General features: G+C 41.6%; 1 protein-coding gene across 7 annotated transcripts in view; it reads left to right on the top strand.

Annotated features, from left to right (window-relative positions):
- ATP2B1 (ATPase plasma membrane Ca2+ transporting 1) overlaps nucleotides 1–24,560 on the top strand; it is a 100,316-nt gene that overhangs the window by 57,374 nt on the left and 18,382 nt on the right. For all 7 annotated transcript variants that reach the window (XM_069974188.1, XM_069974200.1, XM_069974191.1 and 4 more), the window contains exons 3-11: nucleotides 9,892–10,089; nucleotides 14,228–14,482; nucleotides 14,571–14,696; nucleotides 16,984–17,115; nucleotides 20,024–20,062; nucleotides 20,210–20,365; nucleotides 21,108–21,322; nucleotides 23,013–23,255; nucleotides 23,716–23,957. In XM_069974188.1, coding sequence (XP_069830289.1) covers nucleotides 9,892–10,089; nucleotides 14,228–14,482; nucleotides 14,571–14,696; nucleotides 16,984–17,115; nucleotides 20,024–20,062; nucleotides 20,210–20,365; nucleotides 21,108–21,322; nucleotides 23,013–23,255; nucleotides 23,716–23,957 — 1,606 coding nt within the window. The remainder of the gene's footprint in view (nucleotides 1–9,891; nucleotides 10,090–14,227; nucleotides 14,483–14,570; nucleotides 14,697–16,983; nucleotides 17,116–20,023; nucleotides 20,063–20,209; nucleotides 20,366–21,107; nucleotides 21,323–23,012; nucleotides 23,256–23,715; nucleotides 23,958–24,560) is intronic.

Here is a 24,560-nt window from a genome sequence, read left to right as displayed (position 1 = left end):
TGCTTCTGGTCGGTCAAAGATGGTGAATCACTCAGGGGATTGGAGGACCATCCTGCCCCCTGTCTGCATCATCATCCGGCACTCAGCAGACACACACAATATGAGACACAGGCATGGAATATTTGTCTCCTAAGGGGGAAGAGCAGTGGGAGCAGGAGACAATGTGGATTGGCACAGAGGCCATTTTTCTTAACTTCCTGGATTTGTGTGGCAGAACCGTACAGATATGGTAATACAATTTATAGACAAATCTATATAACTTTTAATGTACTTTTAATAGAAAACAAGTTTTTTTCTATTGTGGAGTTCCACTTTAAGGCCCTATTACACCAAGCGATTATCTTCCATATTTAGACGATTGTTGGACGATATTTTCTTGATGTAATAGTGTTAAGAGGCAACTATCAGCTGATTGCATGATGTTGGCTGATTGGTTTCTTTCAACATGTTGAAGAAAACTACAAGAGCGTCAATCTGTTAGCCATCGCTCTATGTAATAGAAGAGGCAGATGGCTGCTCTCTTCCATGGGCCTCACAGACTATCTAAAGGTAATCCGGGCAGCCCCTTGGGTTCCCGCTCACTGTCTGTGTGTGTAATAACACCAGCACCAACAGCGAGCAGGGAACAAGGAACAAGCGAGCACTAAGCTGACATGTCACTTGCTCCTAAATATCGGCCTATGTAATATGCCCTTTAGTCACATTGTACGATTTTTTTTTTCTAAGTGTATGTAAATGATCCTCACCAGTCAAAAAAATACATATGAGGCTCTTCAGAATTACCACACCATTCTGAACGCATATATGAAAATCCACCCTTATGTTCCACACTTGGTTTTAGCTTTAAAAGGTGCAGTAAAACCTGCAACTTAGGTTCTATGTATAAGGGCTCGTTCCCACTGAGCAAAAGCAGCTGAATTTCTGCGCTGAATCAGCGCTGAAATTTCAGCCGTTAAAATAGGTGCAGAGCTAATTTCCATTGTGTTGAATGGAAATTCTGCTCTGCAGTTCACACAGTGGAATTTCCGCACTGAACTAATCCGCTTTCCGCCAGAAGAATGAACATGTTCATTCTTCCGCTAGCGGAAGCCTATACAAATCAATGGGGCTCTGATTTTCTGTTTCAGCGCGGATTCAGCGCGGAATACAAGCGTAATACAAGCGGAAATTACTCGCTGAATCAGCGCGGAAATGGGGAAAAGGGGGGGGAGGAGGATTCTAGTATATGTTCTGGTATAGTCTAGTTTACTCACCAAATACTCGCTGAATTTCAGCGCTGAATGCATGCGGATTCAGCGCGGATTCCTCGAGTATTCCGCGCTGAATTTGTCAAGAGCTGATTACGAGCTGAACACTTTCCTAGCGGAATACGCAGGGATTCTGCTTGCATTCTGCTTATATTCTGCTCGGAATTCAGCGTCAGTTGATTTCAGGCGGAAATATTTCCTTGCGTAATCCGCTCCTTTTGCTCTGTGTGAACGTAGCCTAAGGGCGGCCTCCATCCCTTAGCTGCTTTTACTAGTATTCTGAAATGGGTCTTAAAAATAACTCATTCATTTAACCCCTTCCACCATTGTCTGCTATTCTGAAATTGAGAAACTTGTATCGTTTATCTCTCACCTGTTAAGCTGAGCTACTTAGCATAGTTTTATCTGACATTGTTTGCAGCCAGATATATTCGTGCATATGTCATATCAGGTCTTGATACCAGATATGCTCTTTAAAAGAGAGTGTGTTTTGTGCATGATAACCGCTGTCTTGAAGTGCTTCCACTTTGCTACCCATAGTAACGTTGGCTGCTAAATGTTACATTAAAGGCTGCCTGTCACAATGAATCCTGGTGCGAATTTTCATGCAGCCACAGCTGACGCCAGATTAAGTTGCTGTAGATGTGTCCTTCCATGGGATGTATCCAAAGCAACTCAATCTCCCAGTGTTGTCTATGGCTGCATGCCGATTTGCACTAGGATTCTTTGTGGCAGGTACTGTTTAATGGAGAAGTCCGGCTAAAATTTTTATTAAAGTATTGTATTACCCCCCAAAAGTAAGACAAATTACCAATAAACACTAATGGGAAATGCACATAAAGTGCTTTTTTTCCTGCACTTACTACTGCATCAAGGCTTCACTTCCTGGATGAAATGGTGATGTCACAAGCCGACTCCCAGAGCTGTGCGGACTGTGGCTGCTAGAGAGGATGATGGCAGAGTTATGCTCAGTGTCCCCCTGCCATCATCCTCTCCAGCAGCCACAGCCCGCACAGCTCTGGGAGTCTGGTTGTGACATCACCATGTAATCCATGAAGTGGAGCCTTGATGAAGTAGTAAGTGCAGGGCCTCCTTCACTGACTGGCTGAGCGGACCTGAGACGTCACGCCTCGGGCCCGCGTTAGACACCTGGAAGTGGCCGGGAACCGGGCACTGGAGCGTCGCGATGCGGGACCTGCCGCTGGAACCGAGGAGGTGAGTGGACGTCTTTTTCCCTCGGCCACCTCCTCCCCGGTCCCAGGGCAAAAGTGCCCCCACGCTGGAGTACCCCTTTACAAGATCTTGCACTGGGGCACAGTAATGCTGGAACAGAGTTAGAATCTTACATCTATCTTTGTGTGGTGAAGCAGCAAGGTTTATCTTCTCTGTATGTATGTAAATAGTGTAGCCCAACCCCATTGCATTATCCTCCTTCTGCCAAACTTATAAATGGTGCAGTCAGGCAGGTAGCATCCTCCAGGTATCTGCCAAACCCAGACTCCTCCATCAGGCTGCCAGAAAGAGCAGCATTATTACTCGCTTCTGCAGTCATTGAAAAAGTAGAGTGATGGCAACTCTTATGCACTCCGAGTCCGCACCTCAGCACTCTCCCATTCATGACTAAGCTGTTATGATCATTTAGGGTACGTTCACACTTACCGGATATGCAGCGTATTTTCTGCTGCGGATCCGCAGCAGATTTCATTTAAATAACTGAACACAGCATTGAATCTGCACCATCAAATCTGCTGCAGATATGCTGCGGATCCTGTAGGTGTGAACTCACCCTAAAAGTTTCCACTTCTCAGTTATATCGCTGGCAGAGAATTATGGAAGCAGGAAAGAAACCTCACAGACTAACTTGTAGTGGTGGCATCCCATTACAGCCCTATGCTGGAATTCAGTTGGTGCTTTAGGATGGCCTACTGTTAAAAATGTTTATGAAGGCAGACTTTATATGACTGTAGGAACACAATGACTTTTTATACAGTACACACCTCTTAAAGATGACACCTTTGTTTTCTGGAAAAAAAAGAAAACAGTGACAGATTAAATAAGACTTTTCTAAAAGAGTTATCGATTTGTAAATTTAATGGTTTCCTGCAGTATTACAGGGAACTGGGTTTACGTTTTGGCCAGGGCTGCACTACCCTGTAGCGCTACAGGATTGATTTTAACGGCAAAGCTAAAGCTGCAGTTCACAATAAGTTGCATGTGATTTTGTGCATTGCAGCTGTCAACCTTGTAGCACTACAAAAAGTGGCAGCGTAGCCCTGGCCTTTAGCATAGAGAGATCACAACTGAGATCATTTTCTCTGGGTGATATTCTTTTTGAAGAGCCTATATAGTATCTGAATGGCAAAATTGTGCAAAGTGCAAAATTGTATTCTGATCTGGCCAGGATCTTGGGTGAGTAAATAAGTTTGCCTATTTATGGGAGGATCGATTCGCCTATTTTTCTTAGATTTAGGGTGCGTTACAGGTACAGGATCCACAGCAGATTTGATGGTGCAGATATCAATGTAATTATATAACTGAACACTGCATCAAATCTGCGGATCCTGTACGTGTGAACGCACCCTTAAAAGTGAATCCCAACCCTGGTGAATGAATTCACCGATCTGAAAGGGCAGTGAATCAGTGAAATACAAATTAGGTGAGCATTTTCATCACCACCTGCCAAAAGCCTGATCTTTTGCTTCATACAGATTATTACTTACCAGCTGTGTAATAAGTAGTGATGAGCAAACATACTGATTGGTTTGGATTGTGAACATGAAGAAAAAAAAAATCATTGTGATTAGTTCGTATCTGCCAAACATTGCACAAATGCTTACAGATTATCAGATGCAAAGCATAAAATATGTAATAGCGAAGCAATTACATAGCATTAGTGTATCTTTTATTTACCAGTACGTATATACGCAATGACTTATATACTACTGTGTATATTAATTATAGTTCTTGAAAAGCACTATATTGTAATCCGTATTCTTCTTCTTCCGTTTCTTCTTCCAGCCATTTTTCTGCGCGTAATACAGCTCGAACCGCTTTGCGCACACACTCCATTCAAACTGCGTTTTGAAGCCCTCGGCGGTGTGTGGTGTGCTATCTATTTTTCGTTTCGATCGGATTTGTCGTTTTTAAGAAATTTACGTTAAACGACCCCAAATTTCCCATAGAAAATAATGGCTCATTGCAAATAATGGCTACACTCTAACCGCTAACAGCCAATCACAGCACATATGCAAATAGCTGAAAAATAGCAGCCAATAGGAACTCTAAGGTTTTGTCAGGCAATGTATCACACCATCCACAGTCACATGTCCACTATTGGCCAATAGAAGATGTAATATATGGAAGGTCCTTAATGATTTTGTCTCACTGACATGAGGAAGATTGTCATGGTAACCGAGCAATGATCTTTACCATTATAAGTACCCAGATCGCTCTTAAAGGAACGCAACTCGCTCTTAAAGGGGCCCAAGTCGCTCTTAAAGGGACGGGAGCCATGTCGCTCTTAAAGGGACCCAAGTCGCTCTTAAAAGGACGGGACCCAAGTCACTCTTAAAGGGTCCCATGTAGCTCTTAAAGGGATCCAAGTCGCTCTTAAACTGACGGGACCCAAGTTGCTCTTAAAGGGACAGGACGCATGTTGCTCTTAAAGGGACCCAAGTCACTCCAAAAGGTATGGGACCCATGTCGCTCTTAAAGAGACACATGTCGCTAGAGCAACCTGGGTCCTTTTAATAGCGACCCGGGTCCCTTTAAGAGCCACCTGGGTCCCTTTAAGAGCAAAATATGTCCCTTTAACTGTGAAATTGGTTCCTTTAAGAGTGAAATTGGTTCCTTTTAAGAGCGACCTGGGTCCCTTTAAGAGCGACCTGGGTCCCTTGAAGAGCAAAATATGTCCCTTTTAAGAGCGAAATATGTCAATTTAAGAGCGACCTGGGTCCCTTTAAGAGCAAAATATATCACTTTAAGCGTGAAATTGGTCCCTTTAAGAGCGAAATGGGTCCCTTTTAAGAGCGACCTGGATCCCTTAAAGAGCGTCCTGGGTCCCTTTAAAAGCGAAATGGGTCCCTTTTAAGAGCAAAATATATCCCTTTAAGCATGAAATTGGTCCCTTTAAGAGCGACCTGGGTCCCTTTAAGAGCGAAATATGTCCCTTTGAGAGCAAAATGGGTCCCTTTAAGTGCAATCTGAGTCCCTTTAATAGCGAAATATGTCACTTTTAAGAGCGACCTGGGTCCCTTTAGGAGCGACCTGGGTCCCTTTAGGAGCGACCTGGGTCCCTTTAGGAGCGACCTGGGTCCCTTTAGGAGCGACCTGGGTCCCTTTAAGAGCGACCTGGGTCCCTTTAAGAGCGACCTGGGTCCCTTTAAGAGCGACCTGGGTCCCTTTAAGAGCGACCTGGGTCCCTTTAAGAGCGACCTGGGTCCCTTTAAGAGCGACCTGGGTCCCTTTAAGAGCGACCTGGGTCCCTTTAAGAGCGAAGGGACCCAGGTCGCTCTTAAAGCGACCCAGGTTGCTCCTAAAGGGACCCATGTTGCTCTTAAAGGGATGCGACCCAAGTCGCTCTTAGAGACGGCACCCAGGATTAAAGTTTTTCTTAAAAGGAAGTCATTGGTAAAGTAGCGCTCTGGAAGTCACTGGTAAAGGGGTGCTCTTTTCAAGCACTATGTATTTCCCTGGAAATGCAAATCTAGTTACACTCTGCAATCTCTGGCACCTGATGTGCTCTTCCTTCCCACATGTTCATTGGCTCTTTCAAATTAGTGGGAGGAAACTTACGCAGTTGCATACATTCGTATGTTCTAAAATGATAGTTATAACCATTCCGATCATCGAACAAATTGTTCATGATCGGCGAACACAAACAAGTAGCAGCATGTTCGTACGAACATACCAACATTTACAAACATGTTCACTCATCACTAGTAATAATACTTCCTTTGCTCAGCAGTCTGACTGAAAGAGGACTACATTTGCTTGTAATGGGTTAACTGGGTTATCCAGCGCTACAAAAACATGGCACTTGGGCCATAGAAATAATAAGTACAGTAAGGTGCTAAATAATAAAACACTGGGTAAAACTACTTCTGAAAAGGACCTGGGGGTATTGGTGGACAGTAAACTCCAACTTTAGTGATCAGTGCCAGGCAGCAGCTGCCAAGGCTAATAAAATAATGGGATGCAGTTTTGCCTCTTTATAAATCACTAGTCAGACCACACATGGAATACTGTGTACAGTTTTGGGCACCGATATATAAGAAGGACACAGCTGAACTAGAGCGGGTGCAGAGGAGGGCAACAAAGGTCATTAAGGGAATGGGTGGGTTACAGTACCAGGACAGGTTATCAAGCTTGGGGTTATTTACACTAGAAAAAAGAGGTCTTAGGGGCGATCTGATCACAATGTACAAATATATGAATGGACAGTTCAGAGATCTTTGCAGTGGTCTTTTTACTCCTAGGTCTGTAACCATGACAAGGGGGCATCCTCTATGTCTAGAGGAAAGAAGATTTCATCATCAGCATTGACGCGGGTTCTTTATTGTACGAGCTGAAAGACTGTGGAACTCTCTGCCACATGATGTTGTCATGGCCGATTCATTAAATAAGTTCAAGGGAGGCCTGGATGCTTTTCTTGAACAATATAATATTGCAAGTTATGGGCATTAGATTTCCGGTGATACGCTGATCCAGGGATTATTCTGGTTGCCATTGGAGTTGGGAGGGAGTTTCTCCCTGTGGTGGGGCAATTGTCATCTGCCTCATAGGGGTTTTTGCCTTCCCTGGATCAACACAGTAGGGTTTCCCTAGGTTGAACTTGATGGACTCTTGTCTTCTTTCAACCTTATTTACTATGTATGTTACTATGGCCACTTTTCCCCCACTCTTGTCTTTAGTTCATGGAACTGAGTTTAAACTCCACCCAATCAGGAGCCAAGAGTGGCGCAAAAGTGGCCATGTTTTTGTAGCGCTGGATAACCCCTTTAATCTTACTACATACACGGCTAGTCTGCAGCAGGTATATTACACTGATAGCTGTGACTGATTTTACCTGTGTTCCTGCTGTTGCCAGCAGCCTCCTCTTACTCCGCAATACACAGGAGTCCTTCTCACATTGCAGCTCATGTACTAACATTGGCATTGAGTAAAATGGCTGGGCAGCAGTAAATAAACATACCCTGATAAATACTAAGTAGGTAAACCTGTTATATATTACAGAGCAGGGAATCGTGTGGTGAATAATAATGAGACAATCAGTATATTTTGGTAATGCAGCCCAGCAGTCGTCAAGCTATCAAACATACCCAATATTGCAGTAATTTATAAATAAGGAAAGCCATCTAGTAAACAGCACATCCCCAGTCTAACATCCAGCAGAAACTAGTGCCTCTCTAGCAAGTCGTATGGGTCACCGTTCATCGACCCTCACACACAGATGCTTTCATTTACCAAGTTGAACATGTTCTAATTTTAACATTGGAAATTTTGACTAAAACTTGTTACCTTAGCCACTATATCTAGATGATTCACCAATGGAGAAGTTTTCATTTAATAGTTTATTGTAATTCATCATAAAGGCTAAAAGCCTCTTCCGCACAGAAATGAATGTTTTTTGAAGAACTGAGAATTCACGTGCCACTTCTGGGTAATTCCTTTCTGTGGTTTGGAGGGGCTGCACGTGTTCAAAATGTTACTTTTAGAAAAAACCACAGTTGGTGAAACCGCCCTGAAGAACAGCCTGCATCTTCAAAATTTTTTTGTGACCTTTTTAGTTCCCTTCCCTTTTAGAGCCCTTCTGGACAACACTGAGACAACCACCTAAAATTGCAGTGAACAAAGAGGCTTACTGTTAAAGGGGCTTGCAAATTACAGCGGTTGGCTTGTCATCAAGCTATAGACATAAGTCCATATATATATATATATATATATATATATATAGTGTACATGAGATGCAGACTGATTTTTGAGGTCTTGTTAAAGAACAGCTCAAAGGGAGTTTTAGATGGGGGAGGGGCTATTACAGTGCGTTATAAAATGGAGCGGTTGTCAAAACAGCTCTCACTGCTGTCATTAAACCCCTGAAAGAGTTCTCTTCTAACCAAGTGACAGGAGCTGGGCTATTCTTTGTTTTCAGGAAAAGGGTGTATGTCACATGCCCCTCCACAGGACACCTTCTATAGAAAGGTGCTCCGATCTGCTGCACACAAAGATGAGGGACTGGTGGGGTAAGAAGGCAACTAAGCGCCCTATTCCACGGGCCGATCAATAATGTAAATGAGCGCCGATCTGTTAGATCGCAGCAGCTTCGGTGCCGCCTGGCTGCTCAGCCAATCACTGGCCGCGGCGGTCCTGGCCTGTGATTGGCTGAGTGGACTGACAGCTCAGTCAGGCGGCACCGAAGCTGCTGCTGCGAGCGGGATCGGGATGAAGACGGAGCGGAGGAGAAAGCCCTGCTAGGTAATGTATGCTGCTTGAATCGTCGGTCACCCGCCGCACACCGCTATTCCACGCATCGGTGGGTGACCGATAATTTTAGGTTTGGGCCTAAATAAAGGATTAGCTGATGACACTATCATTGGCTGATCGTTTTCTCTATTCCATCGAGCGATAATCGGCCGATTATCGCTCTGTGGAATAGGTCCCTAAGCGTCCATTTACACAGAAAGATTATCTGCCAAAGATTTGAAGCCAAAGCCAGGAACGCACTATAATCAGAGATCAGGTCATAAGGAAAGCCTGAGATTTCTCCTTTTTTCAAATCCATTCCTCACTGTGGCATCTGTGGCAAATCTTTGGCAGATAATCTGTCAGATAATCTTTCTGTGTAAATGGACCCTTATGCAGTGTTATTTAACAGTACCATACCCCCGCTGATCTTTGCGTGCATGTGGACATACGACTATACTGTGTCACCCTGCTTCCTCACTGAGCCTTTTCATTTTAGAATATAATTTGATCACGGTCACCAACCGAGCTCTCCACAGAGCTACACCTCCCTCATCATCCTGCACCATTCTACCAATGATCCAGGGTTGGGGCAGAGCCACGGGTCACCATTCAGGGTTATGGCAGAGCCATTGGTCAGCATAAAGCTGTTTTCTATTTTTTATCCTGTTAAAAGATAACCTGCCACCGGCTGCACACATCTCCGTGAAAGAAGAGATGAGCAGCCCACAATTTAGTATAATAGGTGGCTGCACGATTGTGCAAATCATGCACTTATCGCTTGTCTTCCCCTATCTCCACGGATTGTAAGCTCTTGTGAGTGGGCCGTCATCGTGTTAGTATTAATAACTGGTTTGGTATTCTACAGCGTCTAAGTTCATATGTACATGTGTCCAGTATATTGTAAAGTGCTAAGAAAAATGTTGGCGCTTATTCTATTACTCTCTAATTATAATTTCCACCTAAAGAACTGGGTTTTATAGTGATAAAAAAAAAAAAATCATAAAAAGGCTTTATGTGGTTTTGTGGCATCCCTGGAAATAAACAGCAGGACATACAGTTTAAACCGTGGTCACTGCTTAATACTAATTCATTATTACAAGATTTTTTGGTAGCTATATACTTAAAGCAAATTGTGCCCTATCATTTTAACATGTCTGTTTATTTTTCACTTTTTGCATAGGTTTGAGTGGAAATCCAGCAGACCTTGAATGGAGGCAAGAAGTATTTGGAAAGAATCTCATACCTCCTAAAAAGCCAAAAACATTTCTTCAGTTAGTATGGGAAGCACTACAGGATGTAACATTAATTATATTAGAAATAGCAGCCATAATATCTCTAGGCCTTTCTTTTTACCGTCCCCCTGGTGGAAATAATGAATGTGAGTATTAATATAATGGAAACTGAATTGTGCTTGATAAATATGTAAGGATGCTGTTATAATGCTCTCAGCGGTAGGTTAATCTGACATGGAAATTACAGTACGTCTGGTGAAATAGATAAATCTACTAGAATTAGTACTGCAAGTTGAAAGAATTGGTTGCTATATTTAAATTGGCACACATTTCTTGCTGATTTTTAATCTACTTGATAAAACCTGTAGCCATTTTTGTAAGAGATGATAAAACATAGATTTATTCTACAGATGCGGTAGTTTATCATTTAGTATGTAAATAGATTAGAAGATGCTGATTCCAAGTCTTTCTGCTCGCTTACATTCCCTGCTAGAAGCGCACAAACGCCAGAGACTTATGGTGTGTTTACACAGAGAGATTTATCTGACAGATTATTGAAGCCAAAGCCAGGAATGGATTTGAGAAGGGGAGAAATCTCAAACTCTCCTTTATGACCTGTTCTCTGTTTATAGGCTGTTCCTGGCTTTGGCTTCAAAAATCTGTTAGATAAATCTCTGTGTAAACACATGAGTAGTCCTCTCCATTATGTTGCAGAGCTTCGTAGTCTTCTCTACGCACTCGCAGGCTATGCATATAACAGGGGAAATGAAAGAATAGAAGCATAAAAATTACAAATTCTAAATTGTGCGTCTTTTGAACAATTTATTGATTACTGTAAGGCTGGGTTCACACTAACGTTTTTCTTATTTGCTAACGAATCCGTCCATATTAATTGAGTGCATAAGAAAAAAACTGATGAGCAAACTGATTGCAAACTGTTCTTTTTTTTTTTTCATTGTCCGTTTGCATTTTGGCTTTAAAAAACTGAATTTTATCCATCAGTTTGCATCAGTCGGCATCCGTTTTCAGATTAGTTTATTTTTTTCTTTGGTTTCTCACTACTTCTGCGCATGCTTAGTGAAATAACTGATGAAAAATTAACTTGCAAACGGATGTACACGGAAATACCTTCAGTTTAGATCCATCCTAATTGACTATAATGTGTAAAAAAAAAAAAGAAAAAAAAAAACGAAAGTGCACTTTCCGTTCGTGTTCCGTTTTTTCTAATGGAGGAAAAAAGCTGCATGCAGGATTTTTCCTTCCGTTCACAAAAATGAAACCCTGACTGAATACATGCAAGCGGAGCAAAAATATGACAAACTGAGCACAATACACAATGCACAAAATACATAGAAATGAATGGGGTGTTGGATGGATACGTCAGATTTCGTTTGTTGTTTTAAAAATTGAACAGCTAAACGGATATGTGGGTGAGAGAAAAACTTCAGTGTGAACCCAGCCTAAGTTTGTCTTTTGGAGGAGGCAGACTCTTTAACTAAGGCTTTGCCATAAATAATGCTCTGTGGGAAACCAGCATAAAACATAGCTCCAATGATCACAGTTTGTAGACAAAGGATGGTCACACACACACACACACAGTCACTCTTAATTATTGTAGGCTAGAGCACGCACTTAGCTGTTTCCTTGCCCGGAAGTTCACAGTTTCTGCTCTGTAGGCATTTTCTTCTTTTAGTAGCACAAGCAGGATTACAATGACAGGTAGAACCTTTATACAGATAAAACACGTTGACACCATTCATAGTAGGTGATGGTCACAGCTCCTTTTCTCCCCCTCAATTCGCACTGCCAGAGAAGTCAATGACTCTGCTCCAGACAACAGGTTATTGTGGTTCATGTGGCTGCTCTATACAGATCTCTAAATACTGTTAAAGGGTCACTGCTATTGTGCATTGCCTCGTGCTCTAAAGTTTGGCGTAAAGGCGTTTGGGTTGCTGAGGCAGCTGTGTTGCATTCTGTGTTCTGTGCACGATATCTATTAATCAGAATATATGCTCAGAACCTGCTGGCTGTGAGACAGTTGATCCAGTAGCACGATCTCCCAGTGTCAGTTGTGTGTCTCCACTCTGAACTATGAAAAGCACATTGCGATGCATAATGGCAGTGATCCTTTAACAGCATCTTAGACAAGGTGGCTGCTCCCATAATGTGCAGCATGTAATGTAAAAATGTTGAAGTCTAGGCAGTATAATGTGGTCCCTTTGAATAACTATTACTTTTGGGGACACTGTCATTGTAAGATTGAAACTGTTGCAAAGTTGTAAGCAAACAATTTTCAGTGATGCAACGAAGAGTTGTATTACACAGCCCGATATTCCAGATGAGTGAGGGCCGACCTGCTAGATCGTCGCTCGCTCACTGAGCCTATTACACAGCATGATGATTGTGCAGCAAGGGCTACATGGATATAGTTAGCAATGTCTGTGCATCCCTTGCCTTAAAGCGTAACTGTCATTTCAAGGTCATTTTTTTTTTTAAACCTTAAATATCAACAGTACAAGCGATTTTAAGAAATTCTGTAATAGGTTTTATAAACCAAAAGAGTTTCCTTCTGGACTGAAAAAGCAATCTCCCAGCCTCCCCCCTCACTTCAGAAGAAGCAGGATTTCTGTGTGCATTATGTGGCTATGGAGAGGGGAGGGGCTGTTAGGAGTGACTGAGCACGGAGCAGTCCTGCACAGCACAACACCCTGCAATCTTCTCTCAGTAAGTTCACAGATAAGCACTGACCTTTCTGACCCCAGAATCCTGCGTTTTAGGTGCCCAGAAAGTCTACAAACAGCTGACCTTCATGTCACCTCTTCCTGCTCCCTCATCTCCCTCAGCCCCTCCCCCCTCCATAAGGATAGAATGGAGAGAGCAGAGCCCGTCTTCACTGGCTTCTCTGTAATGAAGACGTGTTTGCCTGATAATGCACAGATAAGAAGTCGGGGGGGGGGAGGCTGGGAAATTGCTTCTTGAGTACAGAAGGAGGCTTTTTTGGCTGATAAAACCTATTACAGAGTTTCTTAAAATCGCTTATACTACTGATTTCTGCAATTAAAAAAAAAATGACCGTTACGCTTTGTGTAAAATAATAAACTTTATAACATACTTGTCCATGCTTCCAGAGTTGTTCTAGCTTCTGCCTGCAGCCACTGCTGGAACTTCTTAGCAGACTCTGAAGTGACAGGCCGCTTAGCCAATCACTGGCTGAGATGGGACAGCGCAGCGGCCAGTGATTGGCTGAGCAGCCTGTCACTTCAGTTACCGTCTCAGAAGTTCCAGCAGGCAGGAGCTACAAGAACACTGGGGAGCGTGGACAGGTATGTATGAAGTTGTCGTTTTTTTTTGTACGCATTCATCAGCCATCGGCCGCACAGAAACAGACTATACACAGAGATTAGAGACAGAGATTTCTCCTCTTTTCAAATCCATTCCTGGTTTTGGCTTCAAATCTTTGGCAGATAATCTTTCTGTGTAAATGGACCCTAAGGGTCTTAAAGCGACTCTGTACCCAAAATCTGACCCCCATCCCCCAAACCACTTGTACCTTCAGATAGCTGCTTTTAATCCAAGATCTGTCCTGGGGTCCGTTCGGCAGGGGATGCAGTTATTGTCATAACAACTTTTAATCCGGCAGCGCTGTGGCTAACGGCCGGGGCTTACATTTGTATATGCATTAGGCTGGCACACCCTCTCCTTCCCTCCTCCTCACCCTCCTCATCATTAGGAATGCTCCAGGCAGATTGCTTCCTATTCCCCACCTGTGTGTATATTGAACATGGGCTGGATCGTTAATACACCTGTGCAAAGCTCAAACAGCAGTAAATGTTCCTGGATCATTCCTAATGATGAGGAGGGTGGAGACAAGTGGTTTGGGGGGACAGATTGTGGGTACAGAGTCGCTTTAAGGAGCTCTTTTATACAAGTGTTATTATTAATTACCTCAAAATTATAAATGGCAAAATATGTTTATGTAGAAACCACTAAACTCATGCTTACCATACCAATATTGTGACTGTAATACTTTAGTCAGTGTTAGGCGTTGCCTGTGGTGGTGTATACAACTGATATATGGTTAAGTGCTGATGATCATTTCAGGGAGTATAGAACCTGGAAAAACAGTGTTTTATGCACCTAGATTTTACATACCTGTTACACAGGTGGCATGATGAAGACAGTGCTGCGTTGCTAGACTGAGCTTTTTAAGTACAAGCCACTGAGATACTGAAACATTTGGTCTTCACTCTGTATAGTCACTTTTAACCACTTTTTATATTGCAGTGTGTGGGGCAGCCTCTGGTGCTATAGAGGAGGAAGAAGGTGAAGCAGGTTGGATAGAAGGAGGTGCTATCCTTGTGTCCGTTGTATGTGTGGTGTTGGTAACTGCTTTCAATGACTGGAGCAAAGAAAAGCAGTTCAGAGGACTGCAAAGCCGCATTGAACAAGAGCAGAAATTTACTGTGCTACGTGGAGGGCAGGTGATACAAATTCCAGTGGCTGATATTGTTGTCGGAGACATTGCACAAATTAAATATGGTGAGTAACCGTTTTATTGGATATTTCTAGTGTCTCTCATTACTGACCTATTGTGTGTCCTGTGATTAACTTCTTTCCTTTATTGTAGGCGATCTTTTACCGGCTGATGGTGTTCTTATTCAGGGGAATGACCTTAAAATTGATGAGAGTTCGTTAACTGGAGAATCTGATCATGTTAAGAAAACACTGGAGAAGGACCCTTTGCTGCTTTCTGGTAGGTTATCCTTTCCTGTATGGTCCAGTTTAATTGTTACAGTATCTCCAGGATCACCCCTTTAAAGCGGTATTTCCATCTGAGCTTGTTACACTCTATCTACAGGAAAGAGAATAACAAGCATGTTTACAAAGGCTTCCCCTCAACAGTAAATTATGAAAGAAAGAATAGGCATAGTGGAATTCAACTGTGTATTCCCCAATCTTCAGTTAGGATAAGAAACATGGGCTTGGTTGAGCTAAGCAGATGTTGTTTTTTTTTTTTTTTTTTTTTTATGGTAGACTCTGCAGCTGGGACCTACACTGATCCTGAGAATGGAGAGATAATAGCACCACAATGAATGCTTTTGCAAAAGCACCATGGCCTGTGCTCCATTCAGTCTTGATAGGGCTGCTAAACGCTTTCTGAGTTCAGTGCTGGAGAGAGAGCCCCAGAGAGAGAGAGCGAATGGAACAGTGGCTGCGCAGGCATGCTACTTTATTTATTGTAGGGTGATTGTGTCCGTATTGTCAGTATCAGTGGGAGTCTGGTGGGTTAAAGTGAATGGCTGTAATTTTTGCCCCAAATGAAGAGACATGACTTTTATCGCCACCCTAAACAGTCTAACTATGCTTTATTTGTACACACTGTTTTTGAATACTTGCCCTAAAATACTATGTTTTAAAATTTGAAGGAGAAGGGTAATATGTAAAGAGTACCTGTCAATACAAATAACTTTTGACATGTCAAAAGGAATTGATCACAGTGGGTCTCACTGCTGAGCAGCGTGATGCACTCCCTAGCTGGTCTTGCATTCCATCAATTTTTTTCAATGTAAGTCTATGAGGCTGGGGAGTTTATTATGCTGCCATGATCTTTCCACGGCTATATCTCTTGATCTGTTTGCTTCTTTGCATTAAGACCTGCTGTGATCAATAACATGTCAGATGTTATTTTGTAATGACAGTGCCCATCTAAAAAACCAAACGTTTGATATGTCACCACACATTTGGAATAGACAGTCCCACAGTAAGTCTATTGTTCTGTCTTGCTTGCATACACAGTTTTTGGTGACTGGGACACTTTTAGTATTAAGGATAGAAGTGGAAGGTGATAGGTCATCACCTTTTATTTAATATTTCTGACAGTACTTTTTAATAAAACACAGGTCTCCATATTATAGTGTTAACTACAAAAATGGCATTGGCTTGTTTTTTTAAAAGGTGAAGCTTTTAGGCCTGTTTCTTTCCCTGACTTTTAGACAATATTGAACTGGTGCAAGGCTCTGCGCTGCATCTCGTGCATTTCCTGCACAGATCATGAATAACATTTACAGTGTCTGTGTTGCACACTGACAGATCAGATACATGCAAAGTCCATACAAGTAAAAGATCCGATACATGCAAAGTCCATACAAGTAAAAGAGAGTGGCAACTCACCAAGATCTTCCTCATAAAACTGCTGTTTATTCCAGAGAAGTACAAACAAACAAAACATAGCTGGAGTAGTGGCCTACAGTGATTTAAACCAGTTTGCTACACCTCCGTGTTTTGTTTGTTTGTACTTCTCTGGAATAAACAGCAGTTTTTTTTTAAAGGAGCCCTGGTGGAGTGTGAACTGGCCTCAGTACCTGATAGCTGCTGTACACAGCTGTGCCAGGGTCTTCAGTGGGTTGGCTTAAAGGAAAAACACTTTAATCGTTGTTCCCAGCACTCAGTAACTAGGCATTGGGGCAGGGGCAGAGCCGCAGCGGCATGTAGTCATGCTGCCTTCCCTTTCCTCCCAGCCACTCATACTTGATTGACAGCCTGAGTGCTCGGCTTTGCATTTATTTCCCAGCGCTCAGGCTGGCAATCAAGTGTGAGTGGCTAGGAAGAAAATGTAGGCAGTGTGACTACATGCAGCTCTCCCTCAATGTCAAGTTGCCAGGAGCAGCGATTAAAGAAATTTTTTTTTTTTTAATTGTCACCCCACCAAAGACTGTCTGGCACAGCGTTGAACTGTGCAGGGCAGCAATAAGGTACTGGGGTCGGTTCTCACTTCACCAAGGAAAGTGTCTGGCTTCCTTTCAAGTAGAAGATCTTGGTGAGTTCCCACTCTCTTCTGAGTGAAGTACCACTATTCGTGTTTTTGTGACAATATTTGTGGTTTTTGTGAAAGATTTCTCTCATACGGTGGAGGGTGTCACTAGTATACTAGTGTTCATAAAGGAGCAACAAGTTCACACTACTACAATTCTCTAGATTTTTTTGGGGAAAAAAAGCACTAGTAACCTGAATCTATGATTTTTTTCTTTCCCGTTTTAAAGGTACACATGTTATGGAAGGATCTGGAAAAATGGTTGTCACTGCAATTGGAGTCAATTCTCAAACTGGAATTATATTCACTTTACTTGGGGCTGGAGAAAATGAAGAAGAGAAAGAAAAGAAGGAAAAGAAAAGTATGTTGCATCAATTTGATATTGCTGTTAACAATGACGTGTATGAAAGTAATGTGGTAAAGTCTGTACCGTTAGATGTTTTCATTCTGCACTTACCAGACAGGTCAATGCGCCTTTACTTAAAACGTACCAATCCTTTGGTCAGCACGGCAGGATACGTTGAAAAACTATTGCAGGTACCCTGTCGTCTTCTGAAGCTGACAGAATTCTCGGAAGCACCATAGATTGCATTGTAAGTATATTACAGTTCCATCATGGTTCTTCTGGGTGGTCCGCCCACTGCTTGTGCAGGTACTCTTGTAGAGGACCTGCAGGAGATTTTTAACAAATCCAGCTGCGCTGTCCAAATGATAGGTACACTTTAACCCATTGACCCAGGCCTATAGTTTTGATAAGAGCTATAATCTACAGCTATTGATGTGACATCCTACTTTAGTGTGTTTATACATTAAAAGATGCACATCTCAAAACTGATTGGATTGAAGCTATATTTAGAAAATACCTAACATAGACCGAGAACATGACATTTATAGTTCATATCTCTCCCCCCCTAAGGCTGTCTTGGAAGCTATTCTTCCAAGACGGCCAGGGGATGAAAGTGGAGCATCGGGGTGCTAAAACAGGAAGGATCTTTTTTGCTTCCCTGACAATCCTTCTAAAAGGTTGGCCTCTCACACTTGTGACCCCCTGCCACTGCTGTGCTTGACAATGTCTGGTTCCAGGTCCAAGTTTCATAATTAAAATACAAAAAAAGAAACTTTCTATCTCAGCTCATGCCAATAGGCCTTGTTTTTAGTTGTCACAAAATGACAGCACAGGTCAGTGTAGCACTCCCCACCGAAAAGATAGTCTTATCTAAGGAGCAGCTCTTCCTGGAATTGCTTTGTAAGATTCTCAGAATTACATGTGATTGAGATGAGAGAATGTTGCTGAGTACAGAGGCAGTTTCCGGCATTCATGGAGTAGACTGTAGCCTTACATTCATAGCAAAATATACAGTATGTCCCTTGCAAAAGGTTGTTGGCAAATACCTAGGCATGGGCCGTGTTGTAGAGCCAGTCTCATCTGCATGGCTTCCCTGGATCGAGAGCCGTATCCCTTGAAAGGTCTTGTGTCAACAGCATATAAGGAACGCTGACATTCAATTGTGAGGCATGGAGTGTGTCCTTTTGGCAGTGCAATGTTACCATGGCGACAAGTGACTTAAAATTGAGCGCATCAGATGACAGATGCCGGCTCGGCAGTGGATTCTTGAATCAGTGGTCCGCACGCTTTACTGTATCAGTAAGCTGAAGTGTGTGTCCAAAGTAAGTGTGCAGTGAATGTGAGGAGCGTAACATCCACTGATGTAGCTGTATTATTAGTATTTCCTATTCATGACTTCTCTCCAGGTTAAATAAGCAGTCAGTGACAGCCATGCAAATATTACTTGCTGTCCATCCCATCACTGCAGTATCAGTTACACTCATGGCCTGCCATTGCATACAGGACATTCTGTAGCTTTAAAGTGGAATCCCCAGCAGGGTTTTCCCTGGTGTAGGGGAACGCATACTGCTCCAAGGGATATGTCTCAGCTCTAATAGGCATAGTAGGCTGTGTCTAATAATAGCTGCTATGTCAGATGCTATTACATCTACATTCAGTGTGTCTCACCTAAGACTGTCTGTAGGAATAAATCAATGGAAACTGAGCTAAGTTGCTGAAGCTTATATAAGGGAACAGATCTGCTGTCCTAGTGTTAAGTAATTTTAACATAATTAAAAAACAAAAGACGCTATGACTATAATCATCCTGATAAAAATAGATGGGTCACCATACCTTCAACACTTCAGAGTGTGCAAGGAACTTCCAGGTAGAAAGCGAACTACATACAGTACACTAATGTGAACAGAGCCAATTCCAGAAGTCTAGCAGCACAGGAAGATATTAAAAATTCTAACCTTAGTGCATTACTTGGATAAAGTAATTAAAGTCTGTCTGTGTGCTTGTGCCACTGGACTCCGGGTTTCAACCTTAATGTCCAAAGTGAAAAAAGTAAGCAGCTTGTGACTCCATGGCTATATGGATATGGATTTTTACTGTAGATCAATAACGTTGGAAGAGGTTTATTTAAAGTCTGCCTGTTCTGCTAGACTCTTCTGGAATTGGCTCTGTTCACACTAGTGTATTGCATTTAGTTAGCTTTCCACCAGCCTTCTGTACTATAGCAGTTGTCTTAAAAAAGGATTAAAAAACTGAAACCTGATGGCCCTATGAAAGGTAATAGAATCGCTAATATAATTTTACTGATTCTGTAGTAAATAAACCTATGTCAAGTAGAGAGTGTACGGTTGGAAGAAAGTATCAAACTAAGGGTGCCTTCACACCTACCGTATCGCAGCAGAAAATCCGCTGCGGATCTGCAGCAGATTTAACTAAATGAATGAACACAGCATCAAATCCGCACTTACAAATCTGCTGCGGATCCGTGTTCATTCATTTAGTTAAATCTGCTGCGGATCCGCAGCGGATTTTCTCCTGCGATACGGTAGGTGTGAAGGCACCCTAAAGGTTTGAACAAGTTTAGAACATTTTTGTTTAAAGGGGAACTATCAGTAGGTTATACTAATCTAACCTGCTGAGAGCCCCCCTATTGTGCACAAGGCGCTGAGGATAAAGGCATGTCTTTTACCTTCATCCTCGGAGCTGTATCAATGCAGTTTTAATGTAGTGCTCTGTCTGGTAAGGCCATTAGGAACGCTGCCCTCTCCCCAGATTACTGACCCCTGTGGTTTTTTAGCTGTTGCAATTGTGCAATTGTACAGTTCCCATTATACTTGGGCAGACAACATTTTGGCTCATTGCGGATTTTTTTTATATAAATCTCTTGTCAATGATAAAAAAATATGAATGTAATTTTCTTTTACAGGCAAAAAACAAGATGGCACTATTGAAAATCGTAACAAAGGTATGTTCGTTTTTATTCATTTCAAGTGAACGGCAAAAAAAAAAAATATATATATTATATTATATTATTATATTTTATTATATTCTATTAGTCCTCGTAATCTTTTATGGTGGCTGTGAATGTATAAACTTTTTTTTCATATTCTAGCAAAAGCTCAAGATGGTGCGGCTATGGAAATGCAGCCCCTTAAAAGTGAGGATGGTGGTGATGGAGAAGATAAAAAGAAATCAAATTTGCCAAAGAAAGAAAAATCCGTTCTGCAAGGAAAGCTTACTAAATTGGCTGTTCAGATTGGGAAAGCAGGTATGGCATGCACTCCTTCTTCCTTCTGTTTTGAATGACATGGCAGGTGTGATCCAAACTGGTGCCCATTAGGTTTGTCTTTGTCAGTACTATTCTTGCCATTGAAAGTGTAAGTGTGAACAGTGTCTAAAATTGTGCGTAGAAGCAGATCAGTCAGAGTTTGATTAACAGCAGATGCTGTTAATGCAGTAATATATGTAATGTCACCACCGCTTAATAGCTGTTCCTTAATATCTCCACATGCATGCTTGAATTGGATGGGTGTGCGTGTGTTAAAGTGAAGCAGGGATTAATTTACTTTCAGACTGTCAGCAGCTTATTTACTGTGAGAACAAAGCATTGGGCATGTTAAAATCTAACATGTCGGAAATAATTAACCTTGCCTAACATGCTACCGCACGGGTGTTTCTGTGGGGTCTTGTGGTTCCCCGCTTTTCTCTGACAGCCCGATCCGTCAAGAGACAAGTCTGTCTTTTCAATAACAAACATTCAGTGAAAGACCTAAAGACTCCACAGGAGGACCCTGGAAAGTCCTTGTTCTGATGGCAGCTGTGGTTGCATGACAATCCGGACTACCTGCTAAGGACACCCTGTTGGTAAAATTGTCAATTTACAAACGTGACTCCAGCACAACTTAAGTCAGATATCTTCTTTGTCTCCTCCTTTGCCCTGAAAATGTGCATATGACTGTTCTGTGTCCTTTTTTAATTACAACAAACTTCACTTTATCTTCTCTTTTAAGGCTTGGTGATGTCTGCAATAACAGTTATAATCCTTGTTCTATACTTTGTGATCGACAACTTTTGGGTTCAGCAACGCCCGTGGCTGGCTGACTGTACACCAATTTATGTCCAGTATTTTGTAAAGTTTTTCATCATTGGAGTGACAGTTTTGGTTGTAGCTGTACCAGAAGGTCTTCCACTTGCAGTAACCATTTCACTGGCTTACTCTGTTAAGGTAAGACTTTTCTTTAACTATTTGTCCGTGCTGGTCCTTGCGTTGCCTGGATCTTTTCACAACAACAAAGTCTACATTCCACAACATTCATTTGCTATATATGGGAAACATTGACCCTATATTGTATGATGGGGTGTCTCTGTCTGTCTGTCTCTGTCTCTGTCTCTTTCTCTCTCTCTCTCTCTCTCTCTCTCTCTCTCTCTCTCTCTCTCTCTCTCTCTCTCTCTCTCTCTCTCTCTCTCTCTCTCTCTCTCTCCTTTCTCTCTCTGTCTCTCCTACATATAAATAAATGTATGTATGTGTGTGTATGTTTGTATGTATATAATGTGTGTGTGTGTATATATATATATATATATATATATATATATATATATAATATAATATAATGTTATGTTATATATTATATATTCTTTTTCTTTTTTATATGAATGTAATGACAGCAGGTCTGATCAGGAGATACAGCCAGGGAGAGAGTCCTTTATTTCCTGGATGTATCTCTGTAATGGCCAATTTTGGCTATTTAAGTCTATGCAGCTACATTTTTGGAATCAGAGAGTGGATCTTACTGCTGCAGCACGGAGGGATTTTTTTTTTTTTATAAACATGTCTGACATGGTTTAGTAAATACTTTTATTTTCCATAAGATAACCATTCTCATCTTTTCTTACTAGAAATGTATGACTTAATAATTAAATACCAGTTGTGGGTGTCTCGCTACACTTTCGGCTTTATTTAGTTTCAGACAGTTTAGGTACGCACCCCCAACTAGCAACATCCATTTGTCTATTTAGTCATACAGTAATAGTAAGAATAACAGAATGGTACAACACAGAGCTACATGTAAAGGATACATGAAAAGAATAATTTAATCAGCGATGTAAACTAGCAGATCCATGCTTGTTTACTGAGCTTATTACATGGCTTGCTGCAAGGTCAGCGTCAGCAATGTCCATACCGTACTTTCGTTACCTTTATAATAAAGTATATATGTACCTGTCCGCTCCCCGGTGCTTCTGCCCGCTCCCCAGAAGATACCGAAGAGCGGGCAAAAGCACAGCGGTGCATGAAAAGGTATGTATATACTTAATTTCTTTACACAGTCGTTAGCCATTGGCCGTGCATCACTGTTACACGTAGTGGTGCGCAGTTGGCAGACTATTTTTGGCCAAAACCAAAAGACATGATCAGCCGATGATAGTTGTCATTGGCTGATTGTTGTTGTTGTTGAGCAGTCATAATCTGCAGAATTGACCTGATTCGGCAGATTATTGCTCCATGTAATAGGGCCCTAAGTTATAGAACCTATAAAGATCACACTAGCAATTTTAATCACTTTGTGCTTCCGTTCCGATTTCTTTTTCATAGTGGGCTTAAAATAAAATCTAGTGCTTCTTCAATTTTTGTCCCTGTCCTCTATGAAAGTTGGTTTGACTAATATCCTTCATGAAATATATGCACTAGAGTATCTATTTTTCCTTAAAAATCAGATGAGTAGGAAATAGAATTTTGTGCTCAGACCTAATGGTATTTTCCTTTTTAGACAACAATGAGTGTGATGTGGTGTTGGCTAGTTTTCAGTGAGGAGTCTTCAGGTCTCCACTGTTTAGGAGGCTTGGTGACAACCTGCTGGTGTAATTATTATGATTGAACATCATTATGCTTCAATGTTTGTTTTCTTATTCTTTTGTAGAAAATGATGAAAGATAATAACTTAGTTAGGCATCTGGATGCTTGTGAAACCATGGGAAATGCTACTGCAATCTGTTCAGATAAAACTGGAACGTTAACTATGAACAGAATGACTGTTGTCCAGGCTTTCATGAATGATAAACATTACAGAAAGATTCCTGATGCAGAGTCCATCCCTGAGAATGTGCTTCACCTTCTTGTAAATGGGATTTCTGTCAACTGTGCTTACACATCAAAAATCTTGGTAACTATATATTCTACTACATCTACTAGTTTCATACTTCCTTCATGTCCCTCTAGGTAATACAATATAAATTACTGTCTAATGCAGGGGTCTGGATCCTATGGCTCGTGAGCCAGATGTGGCTTTTTTTTAAGGGGAATTCGTGTGTGTGTGTGTGAGGTTTGAAGTGTGTGTGTGTGTGTGTGTGTGTGGTGGGGGGACTACAAAGCCATCAGCAAAACCATTCAGCACCAGAAGTCACATTAATGATAAAAAGGACTTTATTCTTCACTGGTTAGCGACAGCATAACGTTACTATAAAGAATTTGGAGACTTATTGTACTTTGTCTTACATAAAATGCACACAATTACTTTTAATTTAATTATAAACATATTGTATGGCTCTCGCAGAATTACATTTTTAAATATTTGGCTTTCATGCGCCTCTCAGCCTAATGTATAATTAACTTAATTTCCGTAGCCTCCAGAAAAAGAAGGTGGCCTACCACGCCATGTCGGGAACAAAACTGAATGTGCCTTGCTGGGATTTGTTTTGGATCTAAAGCGGGATTATCAAGATGTCAGAAATGAGATACCCGAGGAAACCTTATTTAAAGTGTACACTTTTAATTCTGTGAGAAAATCTATGAGCACAGTGTTAAAAAACAACGATGGCAGTTACCGAATGTTCAGTAAGGGTGCCTCTGAGATTGTCCTTAAAAAGTAAGTGTCTGCTTTGTTTTAATTCTGCCCAATGAAAGGTTGCATTGCTAGTTTCAAGGGAAGATGTTACTTGCTTGCTTTTCAACTCCTAATGTTATACTTTCCAAATAAATAAAATATCGGATATAAAGCTTTTGATTCTTGGAGGGGGCTAGTAAATTTTCCATTCATTTTGGCAATTCCTGGCAGCCTTTATAGACTTGCACAGCCATCTTGCGATACTGCTCTCTCAGGGAAACAGCGCTCTAATGGAACACCCTGTCCCCTAGTTTCTTTCTTTGTGCTTTCATGTAAAGAGATTTGTAGCTGTGAAAAACCTTTATATTTTAGAATATGTGAAATTAGTACCAATAGACAATTATACTGGCTACACCGTCTAATTTTTATGTTGGCAACCCATGTACAAGCCCCATAAAATCTAGTTGACTACTTGCACACAGGCTAACACAAGTTATCTGGCAGTTACTGGGTTTCAGGCCTGCAACAGAATGCCATTATTTCCCTTTTACGTCATGCTATCCTGTCCTTGAGGTAAAAGAATTAATACTTTATTACCAGCACTGACGTGCTTCATTACAGATTCAGGAGATGCGTTTAAGTTCA

This window comes from Dendropsophus ebraccatus, chromosome 1, assembly GCF_027789765.1.
Source record: "Dendropsophus ebraccatus isolate aDenEbr1 chromosome 1, aDenEbr1.pat, whole genome shotgun sequence".
NCBI classification, from domain to species: domain Eukaryota; kingdom Metazoa; phylum Chordata; class Amphibia; order Anura; family Hylidae; genus Dendropsophus; species Dendropsophus ebraccatus.
The sequence above is the reverse complement of the archived record's forward strand: the minus strand, read 5'-3'. Positions and strand labels throughout refer to the sequence as shown.